The sequence below is a fragment of the Oncorhynchus mykiss genome, chromosome 25 (assembly GCF_013265735.2).
Source record: "Oncorhynchus mykiss isolate Arlee chromosome 25, USDA_OmykA_1.1, whole genome shotgun sequence".
Classification (NCBI taxonomy): Eukaryota; Metazoa; Chordata; class Actinopteri; order Salmoniformes; family Salmonidae; genus Oncorhynchus; species Oncorhynchus mykiss.
In genome coordinates this window covers 1,750,900-1,766,683 of record NC_048589.1, presented here as the reverse complement: position 1 = coordinate 1,766,683, position 15,784 = coordinate 1,750,900, and the positions used below count along the sequence as shown (strand labels likewise).

The 15,784-nt window shown below is 42.2% G+C and overlaps 2 protein-coding genes across 8 annotated transcripts in view; one reads left to right on the top strand and one right to left on the bottom strand.

Annotated features, from left to right (window-relative positions):
• The window catches only part of nid2a (nidogen 2a (osteonidogen)), a 113,210-nt gene extending 107,539 nt beyond the window's left edge, over positions 1-5,671 (top strand). For 4 of the 6 annotated variants that reach the window (XM_036962901.1, XM_036962900.1, XM_021584308.2 and 1 more), the window contains 4 exons: positions 762-919; positions 3,437-3,560; positions 4,192-4,304; positions 5,205-5,671. In XM_036962901.1, coding sequence (XP_036818796.1) covers positions 762-919; positions 3,437-3,560; positions 4,192-4,303 — 394 coding nt within the window. In that variant the 3' untranslated portion in view covers position 4,304; positions 5,205-5,671. Of the gene's footprint in view, positions 1-761; positions 920-3,436; positions 3,561-4,191; positions 4,305-5,131 lie in introns of all 6 variants that reach the window. The other 2 variants (XM_021584306.2, XM_021584307.2) reach the window with 2 other exon arrangements.
• Positions 5,502-15,472, bottom strand: rtraf (RNA transcription, translation and transport factor). 2 transcript variants are annotated; one of them, XM_021584310.2, is made up of 8 exons: positions 15,194-15,472; positions 14,379-14,503; positions 13,139-13,238; positions 12,559-12,636; positions 11,771-11,859; positions 11,423-11,491; positions 9,401-9,449; positions 5,502-6,109 (listed from the first exon to the last, which is right to left on the bottom strand). In XM_021584310.2, exons 1-8 carry the CDS (start codon positions 15,252-15,254, stop codon positions 5,955-5,957), a joined length of 726 nt encoding a protein of 241 aa, XP_021439985.1. In that variant the 5' UTR covers positions 15,255-15,472; the 3' UTR covers positions 5,502-5,954. The 2 variants fall into 2 exon arrangements, with proteins under 2 accessions (XP_021439985.1, XP_021439984.1); XM_021584309.2 differs by having other exon boundaries at positions 12,559-12,645; positions 15,194-15,428.
• Between the last annotated feature and the right edge of the window lie 312 nt (positions 15,473-15,784).

Sequence of the window (15,784 nt, the reverse complement as noted above, 5' to 3'; positions counted from 1 at the left end):
GCTCCCACAGTTGATTTCTTCAAACCAAGTTGCTTACCTATTGCAGATTCAGTCTTCCCAGCCTGGTGCAGGTCTATAATTTTGTTTCTGGTGTCTTTTGACAGCTTTTTGGTCTTGGCCATAGTGGTGTTTGGAGTGTGACTGTTTGAGGTTGTGGACAGGTGTCTTTTATACTGATAACAATTTCAAACAGGTGCCATTAATACAGGTAACAAGTGGAGGACAGAGGAGCCTCTTAAAGAAGACGTTACAGGTCTGTGAGAGCCAGAAATCTTTGTTTGTAGGTGACCAAATACTTATTTTCCACCATAATTTGCACATAAATTCATAAAAAATCCTACAATGTGATTTTCTGGATTTATTTTTCTAATTTTGTCTGTCAATAGTTGAAGTGTACCTATGATGAAAATTACAGGCCTCTCTCATCTTTTTAAGTGGGAGAACTTGCACAATTGGTGGCTGACTAAATACTTTTTTGCCCCACTGTACCTATCTGGTTTCATATTCAGTGTGTGCTGGAATTGAACCCACAACCTTGGTGTAGCGGAATTGATTTGTAAACACTCCTTCCCGTGAGACTTGTAACCCCAAATGCCCCCTCAGATCTAGAAGAAGTTAAGACTTGGGTTGGAGAGCGGGTGACCTGGGTTCGATCCCACCAGTTACCCTTGCACACACCATTTATGAACCAAATGAGCCACCATCCACACCACCATAATTGCCCTTTCTAAGTGCTTTCTAACTGTGTGTTGTCTCTCTAGGACCCTGTACTGGACTGACTGGAACAGGGAGGCCCCGAAAATTGAGAGATCCTCAGTGGATGGCCACAGCAGGAAGGTGCTGGTGAAGGACGGGATTGGCCTGCCCAATGCCTTGACCTTTGACACAGCCACGAGACAGGTGTGCTGGGCGGATGCAGGTAAGAGTCCCGTGCCTCCTCTAGGAGCTTTATAGAACCACACCTAAGGCATATAACTAGAACCATCTTACTTTCCCAAATCCTCACTCTCATAAAGAGGGGGAAAAATGCTAAACTGATCTTGGATCATGATTTTTATTTATTTTAGATTTTTTTAACTAGGCAAGTCAGTTAAGAACAAATGCTTATTTAGAATGACGGCCTACCCCGGACAACGCTGGGCCAATTGTGCACCGCCCTATGGGACTCCCAATCAGAGCCGGATGTGATACAGGCTGGATTTGAACCAGGGACTCTAGTGACGCCTCTTGCACAGAGATGCAGTGCCTTAGACCGCTGCACCACTCAGGAGGGCAGGGCTCCAGACGTTTTAACCTGGTGGCACCAGCCCATGATTTGGTCGCGCAATAAAAACATTTGTAATCATTTTATAAAGTAATTGTAAATTATTTCACAATGCTTAATAAGAAGTGTAATAGACTACTGAGATGGTATTGTTGCTAATAACAAATACATTTCCTATATGCTATTGCAAAATAAAATTAATTTGGTTGTGTTTATGAAAGTTTTAGGTAGGCCTACTATTAGAATATGAAAAAAATGTAGGCTATATGTAAAAACGATAAACCACAAAAACACCACAATTCAAGTGTTATACACGTCACAAAGAAATTAATTATTATTTAATTAAGACAGATCTTTAAAACATACAAAACACTAATACGTTGTATTATGTTATTAGTCTGTGCTTAGTAGCCTATGCTGCCTCAAGTGCTCACATTTAGAACACATGGAATAACAGCTGTAATATTCTACAAAAAAAAGTGATATTCTGAAATCTCTATTTCAGAATATCACTTTTTTTTTGTAGAATATTATGGAGGAGAGATTAATCAAATAACTATGTTTTCCATTTTTATCTGTGGATTAATTGTCGGAGTAGAGAACACAAGATTTTGTATTACTCAAAATGGGTCCAAATTCTACAAAGATAATTCCCCCCCAAAAAAAGAACCACATGTAAAATAACAACCCAATGTTTATCTCCCAGGACAAATTAGCTAGCAACAGCAAGCTGGCTAAATTACATGTCCCGATTTGAAGCTTCAGCACCATTCTCTCACTCCTTTCCTGCTGCCTTACGCGTCGATCACACCCACAGCTCAGTTTGCGCAAAATATTATGCAGCATCATCTGGATATGCGTGCATCAAAAGTTCAACATTCACCTTCTGCTACCATTTCTGTTCAACCTGTCTATGCATACAGTTTGATGCTCTATAAATCAAACGTATGCACCACACAGAATGCACTGCTGGCTTGCAGTGTTCCATTGGAAATGTATGTACTTCTGGTGTACCCAAATGTACTGACACGGTTGGTGTGATCAAGGCGTTACATGCATGCTGCTGAGGAAAGCGATAGTGAGGAGTCTTGGGCTACTATTGATTGCGAAGATTGAGGCCTTTTTAATCAAAAAGTAAAGAAAGAAGTAAAACAAAAAAGTTAGAGTGCCTATAGTGAAATTTGGACAAGTATTAATATTGTATTGAACAAAGATGGAAAGAACGTTGGCGCGGCCAAATGCAGGCACATGCAACTCGCTATTCAGGTAGGATGCAATTTTAGAACGTAATTAATTTTTTCGTATTTACAGTATTTTGTCATTATTATTACTGCATGTCATTGTAGGCATATTTATGAATATATGCAGCGTGTTTTGTTTCATTGTATTGAGACATTTTTGTTGGCTAAATTAAGTTTGATCTGTCTTTTTAATTGTGTGCTCAGTTTAAAATGGATTATAAGTAAACCAGTTGTAAAATAAATATCATTAGCCTATTGCTGTCATTTGTTGGGGACGCACTAACCTTTCTTGGTTGCCTAATTGCTGCAATACAGCCTATTCAAAACGTTTGTGACGTTTAAACCAGATAGCAATACACCACTGATAGTTGTTACAGTTGATTTTGGTATTTTAACCTGCTTGTCATGAACTCGTCTGGTGGGGATAGACAAAATCAGCAGACTCACAGCTGGAGCCAGTTTGGTCAGCATGTGAAAGCCGATTTATGGTCAATCTGCCTCTGTATTGGCCGTACAGCATTTACTGCTATGAGGCCTCTGCGGGAAGTCAGGGCATTCATACTTCTTGCGCTTCGCGGAGCAGAACAGAGCTGTTCTCAAGGAAGTGAGTTTGTGTTTATACATGACTTCCCACGGTCCAACGCCCACCTACCCTCAAGCAATCTTGTCAATGCGGAGCTATGCAGAGCCCTCTGCATTGTCACAACATTTGGGGGGAGATTGAATAATGGACATTTCTCGAGTTAGTGGGGATGGGGCCAAGCTGTTTTGGAGCAGAGTCAGAGGTGATTCACAGTTCAGATGCATACAGACTGTATACTATGAAAGGGGCTTATACTGTTATCAACCTGATGAAACCTATAAAATCTCTCCCTTACCATCCCCAATCTCTTATCTTTTCTCTGTGTCCTCCCCTCTTTCCCTCTCACAGGGACCAAGCGCCTGGAGTGCATTGCGTCCGATGGGACGGGTAGAAGGGTGATCCACAGCAACCTGAACTACCCATTCAGCATGGTGTTCTATGCCAACCACTTCTATTTCACAGACTGGAGGAGGTAAGAGAGGAACATATCTGGGTTTAAATAGTCGTAGTTATGTCAAATACTTAAAGCTGTGCTTTGATGGAGGTCGATGGGTGCAATGGTTGCATGCAAACCCTGTAAGTAATGTTTAAAGTAGTGTTATTTTTAGGTTCAGTGTAATGGTATGAGTGGTTTTAAAAAAAAACAATCTTCAACAACACATTGCACAACTGGCAGCAACCAGCTGAATTGCGAATACAATTTAAATTTAAAAAAATAGTGTACCAAAACACAAAAGACCAATAAGGTCCAAGCAAGCGCATTGAATGAAAGTATCTAGTAATGTTCATCATTAGCTGTTGTCTTGAACAGAGAGGGTATTGATGTTAAAGCCAGGGAGAAACAGTTAGGGCTCGATTCAATTTGTATTGCTTCAGTGTTACAAATTGCGTGATTCAAATGTAAAAGTCATTTCAAGTTGAGCTGACAAGCATTTACCGTGAATGCAGTCCCGCAAAATGTTGAAACATTGCCTTTAAATTTAAATCATACTGTAATGCCAAACTTCAGTACCACGGATGGAATCTAGCTCTCCATCACAGCTCTTCATTAGGGCACTTTGTTCAAACTTGAATATGCATTTGTTTTTCTGTGGTGTTTGTAGGGATGGAGTCATTGCTCTGAGTCGGGACAGCAGCCAGTTCACAGACGAGTACCTACCTGACCAGAGGTCTCACCTGTACGGCGTCACCATAGCTACCACCCACTGTCTATAAGGTAACAGTGTACATCTTTATAGCGTCCAGTCCATGTGGTCAACTTTTATATCAAGCTGCCTCATGCTACAGAAACATAATTATGTGGGCTCACACACAAATCTTGACTCATGTTATTGGTGATGTTCCAGGTTGTCTGTTTTGCAGTGGTGCTTGTGCATCTCAGAAGATTGCTATATCATATGAATTGATAAGACACTTTCCTCTAAATTGAAATCTGATAATCTGTGCAGCGCCTGCAAAACAATATGGAACACCAGCAATAGCATTCACTGTTGTCAGTGGTTTTACACATCTGGTGGAAATAAATCAGATGAACTGTTCCACTTGAATTGTACTGTATGGCTTATGCCTTTTTGGGTGTCAGGTAAGATAAAAGCTGTCTATGTAGCCTGAAATTCTTATATTTTTGCAACTCTGCAGATGAAGTATGGTCCCCAGTGTTAAGGCTCCCTGCTTTCTCACAAGCTTAGTTATTATGTGACAGTATCAGAGCGGACACCTGCAAAAAAAAATAAAAGACTGTAAAATGACGAAACAGAACCTGTCAACTCGGAAGTTCCTCAGGGGGTGGGTAGAAGGCACCTGCTGCCAAATCACTGTACTTCAGACCTAGGTGACGAAATTTGACCGGTCCTCGCTTAGACATCAAAGCACTTCAAAGCCATAGAAATCTAGCGGCAAGAGCCCTATGAGATGACAGTCTTGCGTTTGTTGGGAGCACTCTTGAAATGTACAAAGAGGGGTATTTATGGAGATTTTTTTTTTAAATGACAAGTTTGGAAAGTAATGTTTGTTCTGTGACTGACGTTAGTTTTTTTTTTTTAGCTGAGTGTGGGGTAGCCATCAAAGATGTCTGCTATCCTTCCTGTGGCCCTAATGTGGTTGTCATCTGTTGCAGGGAGACAATGATAGAGACAATCGTGTTTATGGTGCTATTTTGGCAGGCTTGCCCGTGAGAACCCTTTCGTCATACACTGCTACAGAGGCGGCGAAAGAAGACTCGCGATGGAGCAAGTATTCCACCAACCACAGCAAATTTACAAAACACCAACTGCGACAACCCCCCCCTCCCCGCAAAAAAAGTTTTGTACATTTGTTTTATACCTCATTTCTTACTTTCTACTGTATTTTTGTATGTGACTTTTTAAAGAACGCCAAAGAAAATAGCTTTAAAATAAGATCTTTGAGCCACAAGTCCTGTTATAACTGTCAATGTGTATTGAATGAACACACAGCAATGCAGTATGAGTATTCTGTGAACTAATAAGAATTGTCTTCTCAAATATGTTTTACCATATTTTTTTTTTAAATCCTTTTTTATAAGATGTGATATTTATAACAATAAAATGTGATTCAGGACTTAAACAGAAATGGGTCATTTCAGCAAAGAATCTGAGAACTTACCATTTCTTATTAAAAAAAAATCTAAAAATCATTAATTTTCATATTTAAAAAAAAGGCTCCCCCCCTCCAAAACAAGACAATTTAATTCCAGTCCTCCCGGCTCCTTATCAAAAAGGGGGAGGCGAAAATAGAATAAGAACAGGGTCCTGGGACCATGTATAGTTTGTGTGACTGGTACTGCTTTTCCACAGACTGCGTGTGTTGGGAGTTATAGGGCAGAGGTCAAGGGTTCAGGCAGGCCAGGTCATCTGCCGACCTTGCCCAGGCGGTGGTCTGTCTTGGGGTCTGCGATGATGGCCTGGACAGCTACGATAGCCTCGTTGATCCGGGTCTGCAGGTCTCGCAGCTCCTCAATGTGGAGCAGGCGCAGGATCTGAGCCGCCTCGTTCAGGGTAGCGTCTGCAGAGAAAGGAGCAGCACACCGTTTGGAGGCCGTGTTCCAGGACATGAGATTATGCTCAGTCAATGATCAAGGTCACAGTTGAATTCTTGTATGACTGTAGGAACACGTTGACAGGATTAAGGATGCATGCAATCATGCTTTTGTTTTCCCTAGGTTCTAAATGCTGTGTAAAAAAAAAAGAAGCCATTTGTAGTGACCCGAAAAAAATTAAACTTCCATACATACACTACCATTCAAAAGCTTGGGGTCACTTAGAAATGTCCTTGTTTTTGAAAGAAAAGCATCTTTTTAGTCCATCAAATTGATCAGAAATACAGTGTAGGTTCATGTTGTGAATTACTATTGTAGCTGGAAAAAGCAGATTTTTTTTTAATGGAATATCTACATTTATCAGCAACCATCACTCCTGTTTCCCAATGGCAGGTTGTGTTAGTTAAAAAGTTGTTTCTGGCCATTTTGAGCCTGTAATCAAACCCACAAATGCTGATGCTCCAGATACTCAACTAGTCTAAAGAAAGACAGTTTTATTTCTTTAGTCACCAGTTTTCAGCGGTGCTAACGTAATTGGAAAAGGGTTCTGTCATGATCAATTAGTCTTTTTAAAATGATAAACTTGGATTAGCTAACACAACGTGCCATTGAAACACCGGACTGATGTGTAGATAATCCATTCAGGAAATATAAACTCAGCAAAAACAAGAAACATCCTCACTGTCAACTGCATTTGTGTGTCAATATTTGTATGAACATAAAATTCAACAACAGACAAACTGAGCAAGTTCCACAGAGATGTGACTAACAGAAATGGAATGTGTCCCTGAACAAAGGGGGGGGGGGGTCAAAATCAAAAGTAAGTCAGTATCTGATGTGGCCATCAGCTGCATTAAGTACTGCAGTGCATCTCCTCCTCATGTTACCCCACTCTTCCACCAAGGCACCTGCAAGTTCACATACATTTCTGGGGGGGAATGGCCCTAGCCCTCACCCTCCAACCCAACAGGTCCCAGACGTGCCCAATGGGATTGAGATCTGGGCTCTTCCCTGGCCATGGCAGAACACTGACATTCCGGTCTTGCATGAAATCACACACAGAACGAGCAGTATAGCTGGTGGCATTGTCATGCTGGAGGGTCATGTCAGGATGAGCCTACAGGAAGGGTACCACGAGGGAGGAGGATGTCTTCCCTGTAACGCACAGCGTTGAGATAGCTTGTCGTCATTGCAGGCACAGTCCAATGATGCAGTGACACACTGCCCCAGACCATGACAGAACCTCCACCTCCAAAAATCGAACCCGCTCCAGAGTACAGGCCTCGGTGTAGCGCTCATTCCTTCGACAATAAACGCAAATCTGACCATCACCCCTGGTGAGAAAACCGCGACTCGTCAGTGAAGAGCACTTTTTGCCAGTCCTGTTTGGTCCAGCAACGGTGGGTTTGTGCCTGTAGATGACGTTGTTGCCGGTGATGTCTGGTTAGGGCCTGCCTTACAACAGGCCTACAAGCCCTTAGTCCAGCCTCTCTCAGCACTGATGGAGGGATTGTGCATTCCTGGTGTAACTCGGGCAGTTGTTGCCATCCTGTACCTGTCCCGCAGGTGTGATGTTCGATGTACCGATCCTGTGCAGGTGTTATGCGAGGACGATCAGCTGTCCGCCCTGTCTCCCTGTAGCTCTGTCTTAGGCGTCTCACAGTACGGACATTGCAATTCATTTATTGCCCTGGCCACATCTGCTGTCCTCGTGCCTCCTTGCAGCATGACGAATGGCACATTCACACAGATGAGCAGGGACCCTGGGTATCTTTCTTTTGGTGTTTTTCAGAGTCAGTAGAAAGGCCTCTTTAGTGTCCTAAGTTTTCATAACTGACCACCATCTGTAAACTGTTAGTGTCTGAACGACCGTTCCACAGGTGCATGTTCATTAATTGTTTATGGTTCATTGAACAAGCATAGGAAACAGTGTTTAAAGCCTTTACAATGACGATATTTTGATTTTTACAAATTATCTTTGAAAGAATGTCTATACTTTATTTCTGATCAATTTGATCTTTTAATGGAACCCCCAAAAAATAAAAGAGCATTACTTTCAAAAACAAGGACATTTCTAAGTGATCCAGACCTTTTGAACGGTATTGTACACACCTCTCGGCAAGTACGTACAACTCCTGCACTGACACAGCTTGCTTATGTTGACACGACAGGCCACTTCAAACAGTGGTTCACAGGAAAATGTCACTCGTCTCCACTGACACATTCCATGTCGTTTTCTTTGCCCGGATGCATCTCCAACAGATCTGGATCAGATCTCGACTATGTGATGGCCCTAGCAATCCTACATCAACAGTAGTCAAGATAAATTCCATTACTATTCTGTCAATCATATCAATAGGACAGAACGGGTTTGCCATGGTGCCCTAGGGGACAGCCTAGCTGGGCTGTTAGCTCCTGCAAATGTATTGTTAATTTTATTATGTTGTTTTAGGAAGATAGCGATCACACAAATCTCGTGATCTGAAATCCTATTTTCAATAATAAATCGATTATTAGATTGATTGCACTGCTAGCTTGCTTTACAGCTAGCTTTGTCAATGCAGTTTTGATTTGGGGAGCTCATGCCGGGGATGTCCTCGAGGTGTCGGACAGCTTGGACAGACTGAATCGTGTCGCTGTAATGGAAGCCTGCTACATTGGGACTGGGAGACAATTCAGCCTGGAGAACACCACTGGAGATTACTCGGACTGAGGAGGTACGGGATGCGATTCAACTCAGCGAGGGTGGCTAAGCAGTGGAAAGATTTGCAAGGCGGAGCCAGGCTACTCCCAAGTGGTCGCAACCAACGTGGTTTGGACAATGAAGAAAGCTGGCTGGCTAGTTCTGCAAGCTATTCCCAAGGAGAGCAACCACTTATCTGGAGGACTATTCAAATGTGTTATGTTTTGTTCTTTGCAGTATTTAAATTATTTGGGCCATGTGATATTTACTGCAATTCAGCTTTTGGCTGTGATTGTGTAACATGTTTGAAGAGGACCACAATGGAAATACGTTTTTTACTTAAATGCATTGTATCCTCATGTTTGTATTGCGTTTTATAATTGTCAAATAAAAATGTGTAGAGACTTATTATAATAATCGTCTTGGGCACAACATGGAATTGACATCGTAAGCATTTGCAGTTACAGAAGCACTTCAAAATGTCATTTAGGGACTAGTCCCTTTGAGGATAATACACTGCAGTTTGAAATGTGTCCGTGTGCATTACTTAAAATACTCGACTGCGAGCACTCACCTCCAGTATCAAAGCCGAGGATGTGTTTGTCCAAGGCCACGGGGAGACCCTTGAGGCAAAAACAGGAAGAGACATCACAGCAATTAGGGGACACAGGAAGTGCCAATATACAGCCGTCCTCTTAAAATAGCATAGCCACGGAGATGACTTCCAGACCACTGCACACAGGCCTTACCCATCACACTGAGGATCTATGTACAGTGCCTTGCAAAAGTATTCATCCCCCTTGGCGTTATTCCTATTTTGTTGCATTACAACCTGCAATTTAAATTGATTTTTATTTGGATTTCATATAATGGACATACACAAAAAAGTCAAATTGGTGAAGTGAAATGAAAAAACTTGTTTAAAAAAAATCTAAAAAATAAAATAAAACTGAAAAGTGGTGGGTGCATATGTTTTCACCCCCTTTGCTATGAAGCACCTAAATAAGATATGGTGCAACCAAATACCTTCAGAAGTCACATAGTTAAATAAAGTCCACCTGTGTGTAATCTAAATATCACATGACCTATCACAATCTCATTACATACACACACCTGTTCTGAAAGGCCCCAGAGTCTGCAACGCCACTAAGCAAGGGGCACCACCAAGCAAGCAGCACCATGAAGACCAAGGAGCTCTCCAAACAGATCAGGGACAAAGTTGTGGAGAAGTACGGATCAGGGTTGGGTTATACAAAAAAATCAGAAACTTTGAACATTCCACAGAGCACCATTAAATCCATTATTTTAAAAAATAAATGGAAAGAATATGGCACCACAAACCTAACAAGAGAGGGCCACCCACCAAAACTCACAGACCGGGCAAGGAGGGCATTAAATCAGAGGCAACAAAGAGACCAAAGATAACCCTAAAGGAGCTACAAAGCTCCACAGCGGAGATTGGAGTATCTGTCATTAAACTGTACACATTAAACTGTACACTCCACAGTGCTGGGCCACAGAGTGGCCAGAAAAAAGCCATTGCTTAAAGAAAAAAAACAAGCAAACACATTTGGTGTTCACCAAAAGGCAGGTGGGAGACTCCCCAAACATATGGAAGGTACTCTTTTTGGCCATCAAGGAAACCCAACACCTCATCACCCCGAGAACTTCATGTTCAATGTTTTTCCCCCCATCGGCAGGGACTGGAAAAATTGTCAGAATTGAAGGAATGATGGATGGCGCTAAATACAGGGAAATTCTTGGAAGAAACCTGTTACAGTCTTCCAGATTTGAGACTGGGATGGAGGTTCACCTTCCAGCAGGACAATGATCCTAAGCATACTGCTAAAGCAACACTCGAGTGGTTTAAGGGGAAACATTTAAATGTCTTCGAATGGCCTAGTCAAAGCCCAGACCTCAATCCAATTGAGAATCTGTGGTACGACTTAAAGATTGCTGTACACCAGCGGAACCCATCCAACTTGAAGGAGCTGGAGCAGTTTTGCCTTGAAGAATGGGCAAAGAATCCCAGTGGCTAGAAGTGACAAGATTATAGAGACATACCCCAAGAGACTTGCAGCTTTAATTGCTGCAAAAGATGGCTCTACAAAGTATTGACTTTGGGGGGGTGAATATTTTTGCATGCTCAATTTCAGTTTGTCTTTTTTGTTTGTTTCACAATGTTTTATTTTGCATCTTCAGTGGTAGGCATGTTATGTAAATCAAATGATACACACAAAAAAAATCAATTTCAGGTTGTAAGGCAACAAAATTGGAAAAATGCCAAGGGGTGTGAATACTTTCGCAAGCCACTGTGTCAAGTGTCTCAGAGTAGGAGTGCCCCCACCCCTGTCCATATAATTTTATTCATTGTGATTTAAAAAAGGCTAAACTGATCCTAAACCAGTACTCAGATGTTTTGTACACTTGCGTGTGCTTGCCTTGTGCAAATGGTCCAAAAAATACAAAACCTGTCCTGTTTGGACCCAGTTCTGAAATATTGTGGGCATTCTTTCAGATCATGTTTTAAAACCTTTGCCATTTTGATGAGGCCTAAATGTGTAGGCGGGAGGGTGGATCTGCCTCAGTATCTCACCTCTTTAGACTGCCTGGCCTTGGCTATAGCTTCTGGGGTCAGCCTCTCTTGGATGAGGATCCTTATAGCCTGTTGGACAAGTAGAATAACCACACCATTGCTACCAAATCTGCACAGGGTCATCATTTACAACATGGTCATAAGAACTGAGTAACACCCTTTTCACAGTATAGCGCCAATCCGAACTGGCTCTGATATTTTCATTTTACATTGTCCTTTCCAGCAAGGTTCCAGTAACTATGGTGGGTGCGTAACTAGGCCATCGCACTACCGCTAGGCACAGCTTGGCTCAGTAGTGTGAAAAGGGCCTTAGTACATTTGTCCCGCTTGATGACTGCTGGTTCTCACCTTCAGCATGACCAGGTAGTCGTCGTGACGCTGGATCTTCAGCATGTTAGCCAGGCCCATCACGCCAGCCTTAAAATCTGGGTTGTTGCCTTGCGGAGCAAGAAGGGAACCCACCCAGTCACCTTAACACTATACATATCTACCCCTACCACTCCAGTATCCCTGCACATTGTGAATATGGTATTCGCACTGACCCTGTACATTCAGTAGCTTACTTTGTGTTCTTCTCATTTCTATTCCTTGTGCGTTTGTGTTCTACTTTACTTTATAGTACTACAGATATTGATTACTGCATTGTTGTGAAAGAGTTAGTCATTTCACTGTATTTGTGCAAGTGACAATAAAACTTGAAACACTTATTTTCAATACAGCATGGGCCTGCTGACATTCATAATGTCAGCTGGAGTCACAACTGTCCCTGTTGGTTTGATTCTCATCTTGTTTTGCATGGTAATCAAACAAAAGATAACCATATGTAATCACTGGGAATAAACCATCTTCAAGGGAAGTCGAGCCTAAGCAGGCCAGGTAGGTAATGAGCATACAGCAAAGGAATGGTGCCTATGCTAGAAGAGTAGCTAGTGAAAGGCACCACATGAGCCTGAGGTATCCAATGTTTATAGTCACCACTGTCAGCCTCTACATTCCCATAGCAGTGAGAGGTTGCTGTGTGCAATGATGATTTTATCACAAAACACAAGGGACAGAGGAGGAGTGAAGAGAGGATGAGAGAGATGAGTAGAGGGGTAAGGGGAGAGAGGAATAGATGAAAGAGTGGTTAAGCTCACTGTCCAGATGGATGAGTGGATCCGAGGGTTTCTCCGCCTTGGTGGCCGTGGCTGGCGGACAGTTCTTGTACTTCTCAACTGGGGAGCCAGTGGGACACACAACATCCAGAAAGTGACCACTTAGTCCATGCCCCCCACTTATTACAAAATACTTGCTTTAATAGTGTGTAAACTCAGTCATTTAACAATCCTGGACACTAACAGTGTATGGCAACAGAGGGTGGAACCACAATTAGATTATCCCTCTAACCACTAGGCAGGCAGCCTAGTGGTTAGAGCGTTGGACTAGTAACTTAAAGGTTGCAAGATCGAATCCCCGAGCTGACAAGGTACAAGTCTGTTAACCCACTGTTCCTAGGCCTTCATTGTAAATAAGAATTTGTTCTTAACTGACTTGCCTAGTTAAATAAAGGTACAAATAAATGACCCTTATGGTGGAGCAGTCAAAGTTAAAGTTGCCACTTAATACAATGCTACCATCTAGTGGCTGACATTCAAAATACCGAATCACACCTAGGAAAATAACGCTAGTCCCTTCAATAAATCAAGAGATATAAGGAGTAAATGGATGGTACAGTACCATTGTCTCCATACTCGAACCGAACTGCTAGACCCAGCAACCAGTCCACCGACTCCTGTCTCTCTTGGACACTGAATGGGCAGTTTACATCTTGAAGATACTACGTAGAAAACAGAAAATCAAGCTCATGTTCAGAAGGGAGAAAACTTGTCACAGTGTGCCTTACAGAATATGACCCAGGGTACTTTGAATACAAGATTCCTGAGACCTTAACCGTGATACAATCTTCTTCAAAATGGTTTACTCCATCGGAGTGGTGTCGTTACTAGCTCTCACCATGTAGCTCTTTAATTCAGAGCTTGTGTATTCATCAGCGCTCACCGTAAAACTAAAAAAAGCATTTATTGGACAAATGCACGTAGGTCCCTCCCTGTTTGCTTCCGTTTGGTTCCTATTGAATACACCTCAGGTGAGACATGGCTGACCAATTGTTTTCAAATGCCGCCATTCACATTTCATGAAAAAAAATGGTAGTTTCTCCTTGAGCAGCATGCCTTACCCAGAGGAACCTTACTGTCCAGACTCATCACACTGGGGAACTATTCAAGCCTGGAGACAAAGGTTTCTGATGCAAGCGCTGACGTGTGCTATGTCTCAAGAGTCTTTCCTCATCCCGTTCTCCCCTCGCCACTTTCTTAAAAATGGCAGTTGGTAGCGAGAGGATTCGTGGAGAGGGTGCTTCCTGGACAGAAAACGGGATGGTAACTTCACAACCCCAATGGAGGTTCTCCAATGAAAAAGAGAGCGTCACAGCTATGGAGACCAGTGATTAGGCCGGTAAATCGGATTGCTTTCAGCATTCTAGGATGATTAGATCTACAGACTAATCCTGGGGCGTGTTCAGCAGGACGTTTTGGAATGTTCAGATAGAAATATGTCATGTAGAACAAACATCCATGTCTGCTCTATTCATGGGATTTCCATCTGCAACACTTGACACCATTTGGCCTTGGACTGGCTCTATTGTTTTGCCTGTGATGTAAACGGTTAGGGAAGGGGTTGAGAACAGATCCTCCTAGATATGCTGATAAAGTGGAAAAAGAACCCAGTTCAGTAAAGGAGACCATTATGAAACATGGAGATACTACGTGAACTTGCACAATAATAAAAAAACACAGATTTTCGTTTTCCATCGCAACTGTGTTACAGTGCGCCCTACTGAACATAATCCAGGTTGTAATTTCTCAGATGTAATATGAACAGACCTTTGACTGACCCTGCAGCAAGTCTTGCTGCTCACCTGCTCAAAGGACTTGGGCCATTCCGAGCTGGGGATATTTCTCAGGTTGCCCCTGTCTTCAATTTTGTAGTGTCTGATTTTCTGGTCTTCCAGCCACACAATGAAATTCCTGAACTCTGTCTCATCTGTGCAAAGCAGAACATGAAGACAGTGACACAATAACTAGATGCACAAATAGTGGTAATAATAGATTTCCTGTGTTAAATTATAGGCTGTGTTATAACTGGGGAGCCAGTGGGAATAATATGTGTTATGTAATAGGACAAAGATAAAGCACTCGTATTTATTTTGACCCGGCAGAAATTCGCATAAGAAAATTCTGTAAAATTCCTAAGACAATTCACTTGTAATATACCAACACGGAAGAGAGAGAGTATCACTTTCAGATGCCACCCATAGCCTAGCTAAAGTTAGCTAATTATCTAACATTACCTAGTTGCGTTCTCCGTCTCCACTGCCTCGATGGCACTGCTGTTAGTAAACTAGCTATGCTAGTTAGCCAACTATCTGGTTTAGCTAGCTCCCCAAAAGCTAGTTAGCTTTGCAAATGCACAAAACCTGGACCACCTAACAAGACTCACAGGTTAATAATGTTGTATTATTAAACACAGCTAAGATAAACAAAACATGCATACATATTACAGACATGGCTGTATCGAAATGTTTTAGACTAGAGTAACATCAAAAGACGGTACGGTAACAACTAACGTTAGCTAGCTAGATGCTACATATTCTGAGCATGGCCATGGGTGGCTCTGAAAGTGCACGTCATTCACTTGCAGATAGCTTGTTTATCGTGGTTTTGTTATAGCTACCGTTGCAGTCAAATCCAGAGGGGTTATGGTAATCCAACGCTGTCAGTTTTCTTCTAAACATTTTGTCAAGTGGTTCTACCTTTATAGGTCACAAACAGTGGAACTCCTAGCAGAGACGCACAGAGTTCTTCTGTGGGTTTTATGGCGGACTACAACCCAACAAGGTGTATTGCCGCCACCAACTGGACGGATTGAAACCAAAATAAGGTAAAAAGAAAATCCATACATTTTATTTAACCTGGCAAGTCAATTAAGAACTAATTATTATTAAATGACGGCCTAACCCGCCCAAACCCTTCACCACGACGACGCTAGATCGAATCAGGCTGTTGTGATAATGCATGGAGTCGAACCAGGGTCTGTAGTGACACTGAGATGCAGTGCCTTGGACCGCTGCGCCACTTGGGATAAATGCTCAGACTCTGTAGTTAATATACCCTAACTGCACTTGAGTAGGGAGAGACTCCCTATCAAAAAACAAAAGAACATATTAACTCTTAATTTTTCTTCATTCACCACATGATTCATCCAAAGTGCATCAATCACTCCAGGAATATTTTTCATCTCTTAAACATCTACTTCCTACGAGAC

Coding starts and splice junctions, on each gene's coding strand:
- rtraf (XM_021584309.2), bottom strand. CDS start 15,254: ATGTTTAGAAGAAAACTGACAGCGTTGGATTACCATAACCCCTCTGGA. Junction 13,239..14,378: donor GGCCCAAGTCCTTTGAGCAG/GTGAGCAGCAAG, acceptor TTTTCTACGTAG/TATCTTCAAGATGTAAACTG. Junction 6,110..9,400: donor CCTCGGCTTTGATACTGGAG/GTGAGTGCTCGC, acceptor CTTTCTCTGCAG/ACGCTACCCTGAACGAGGCG.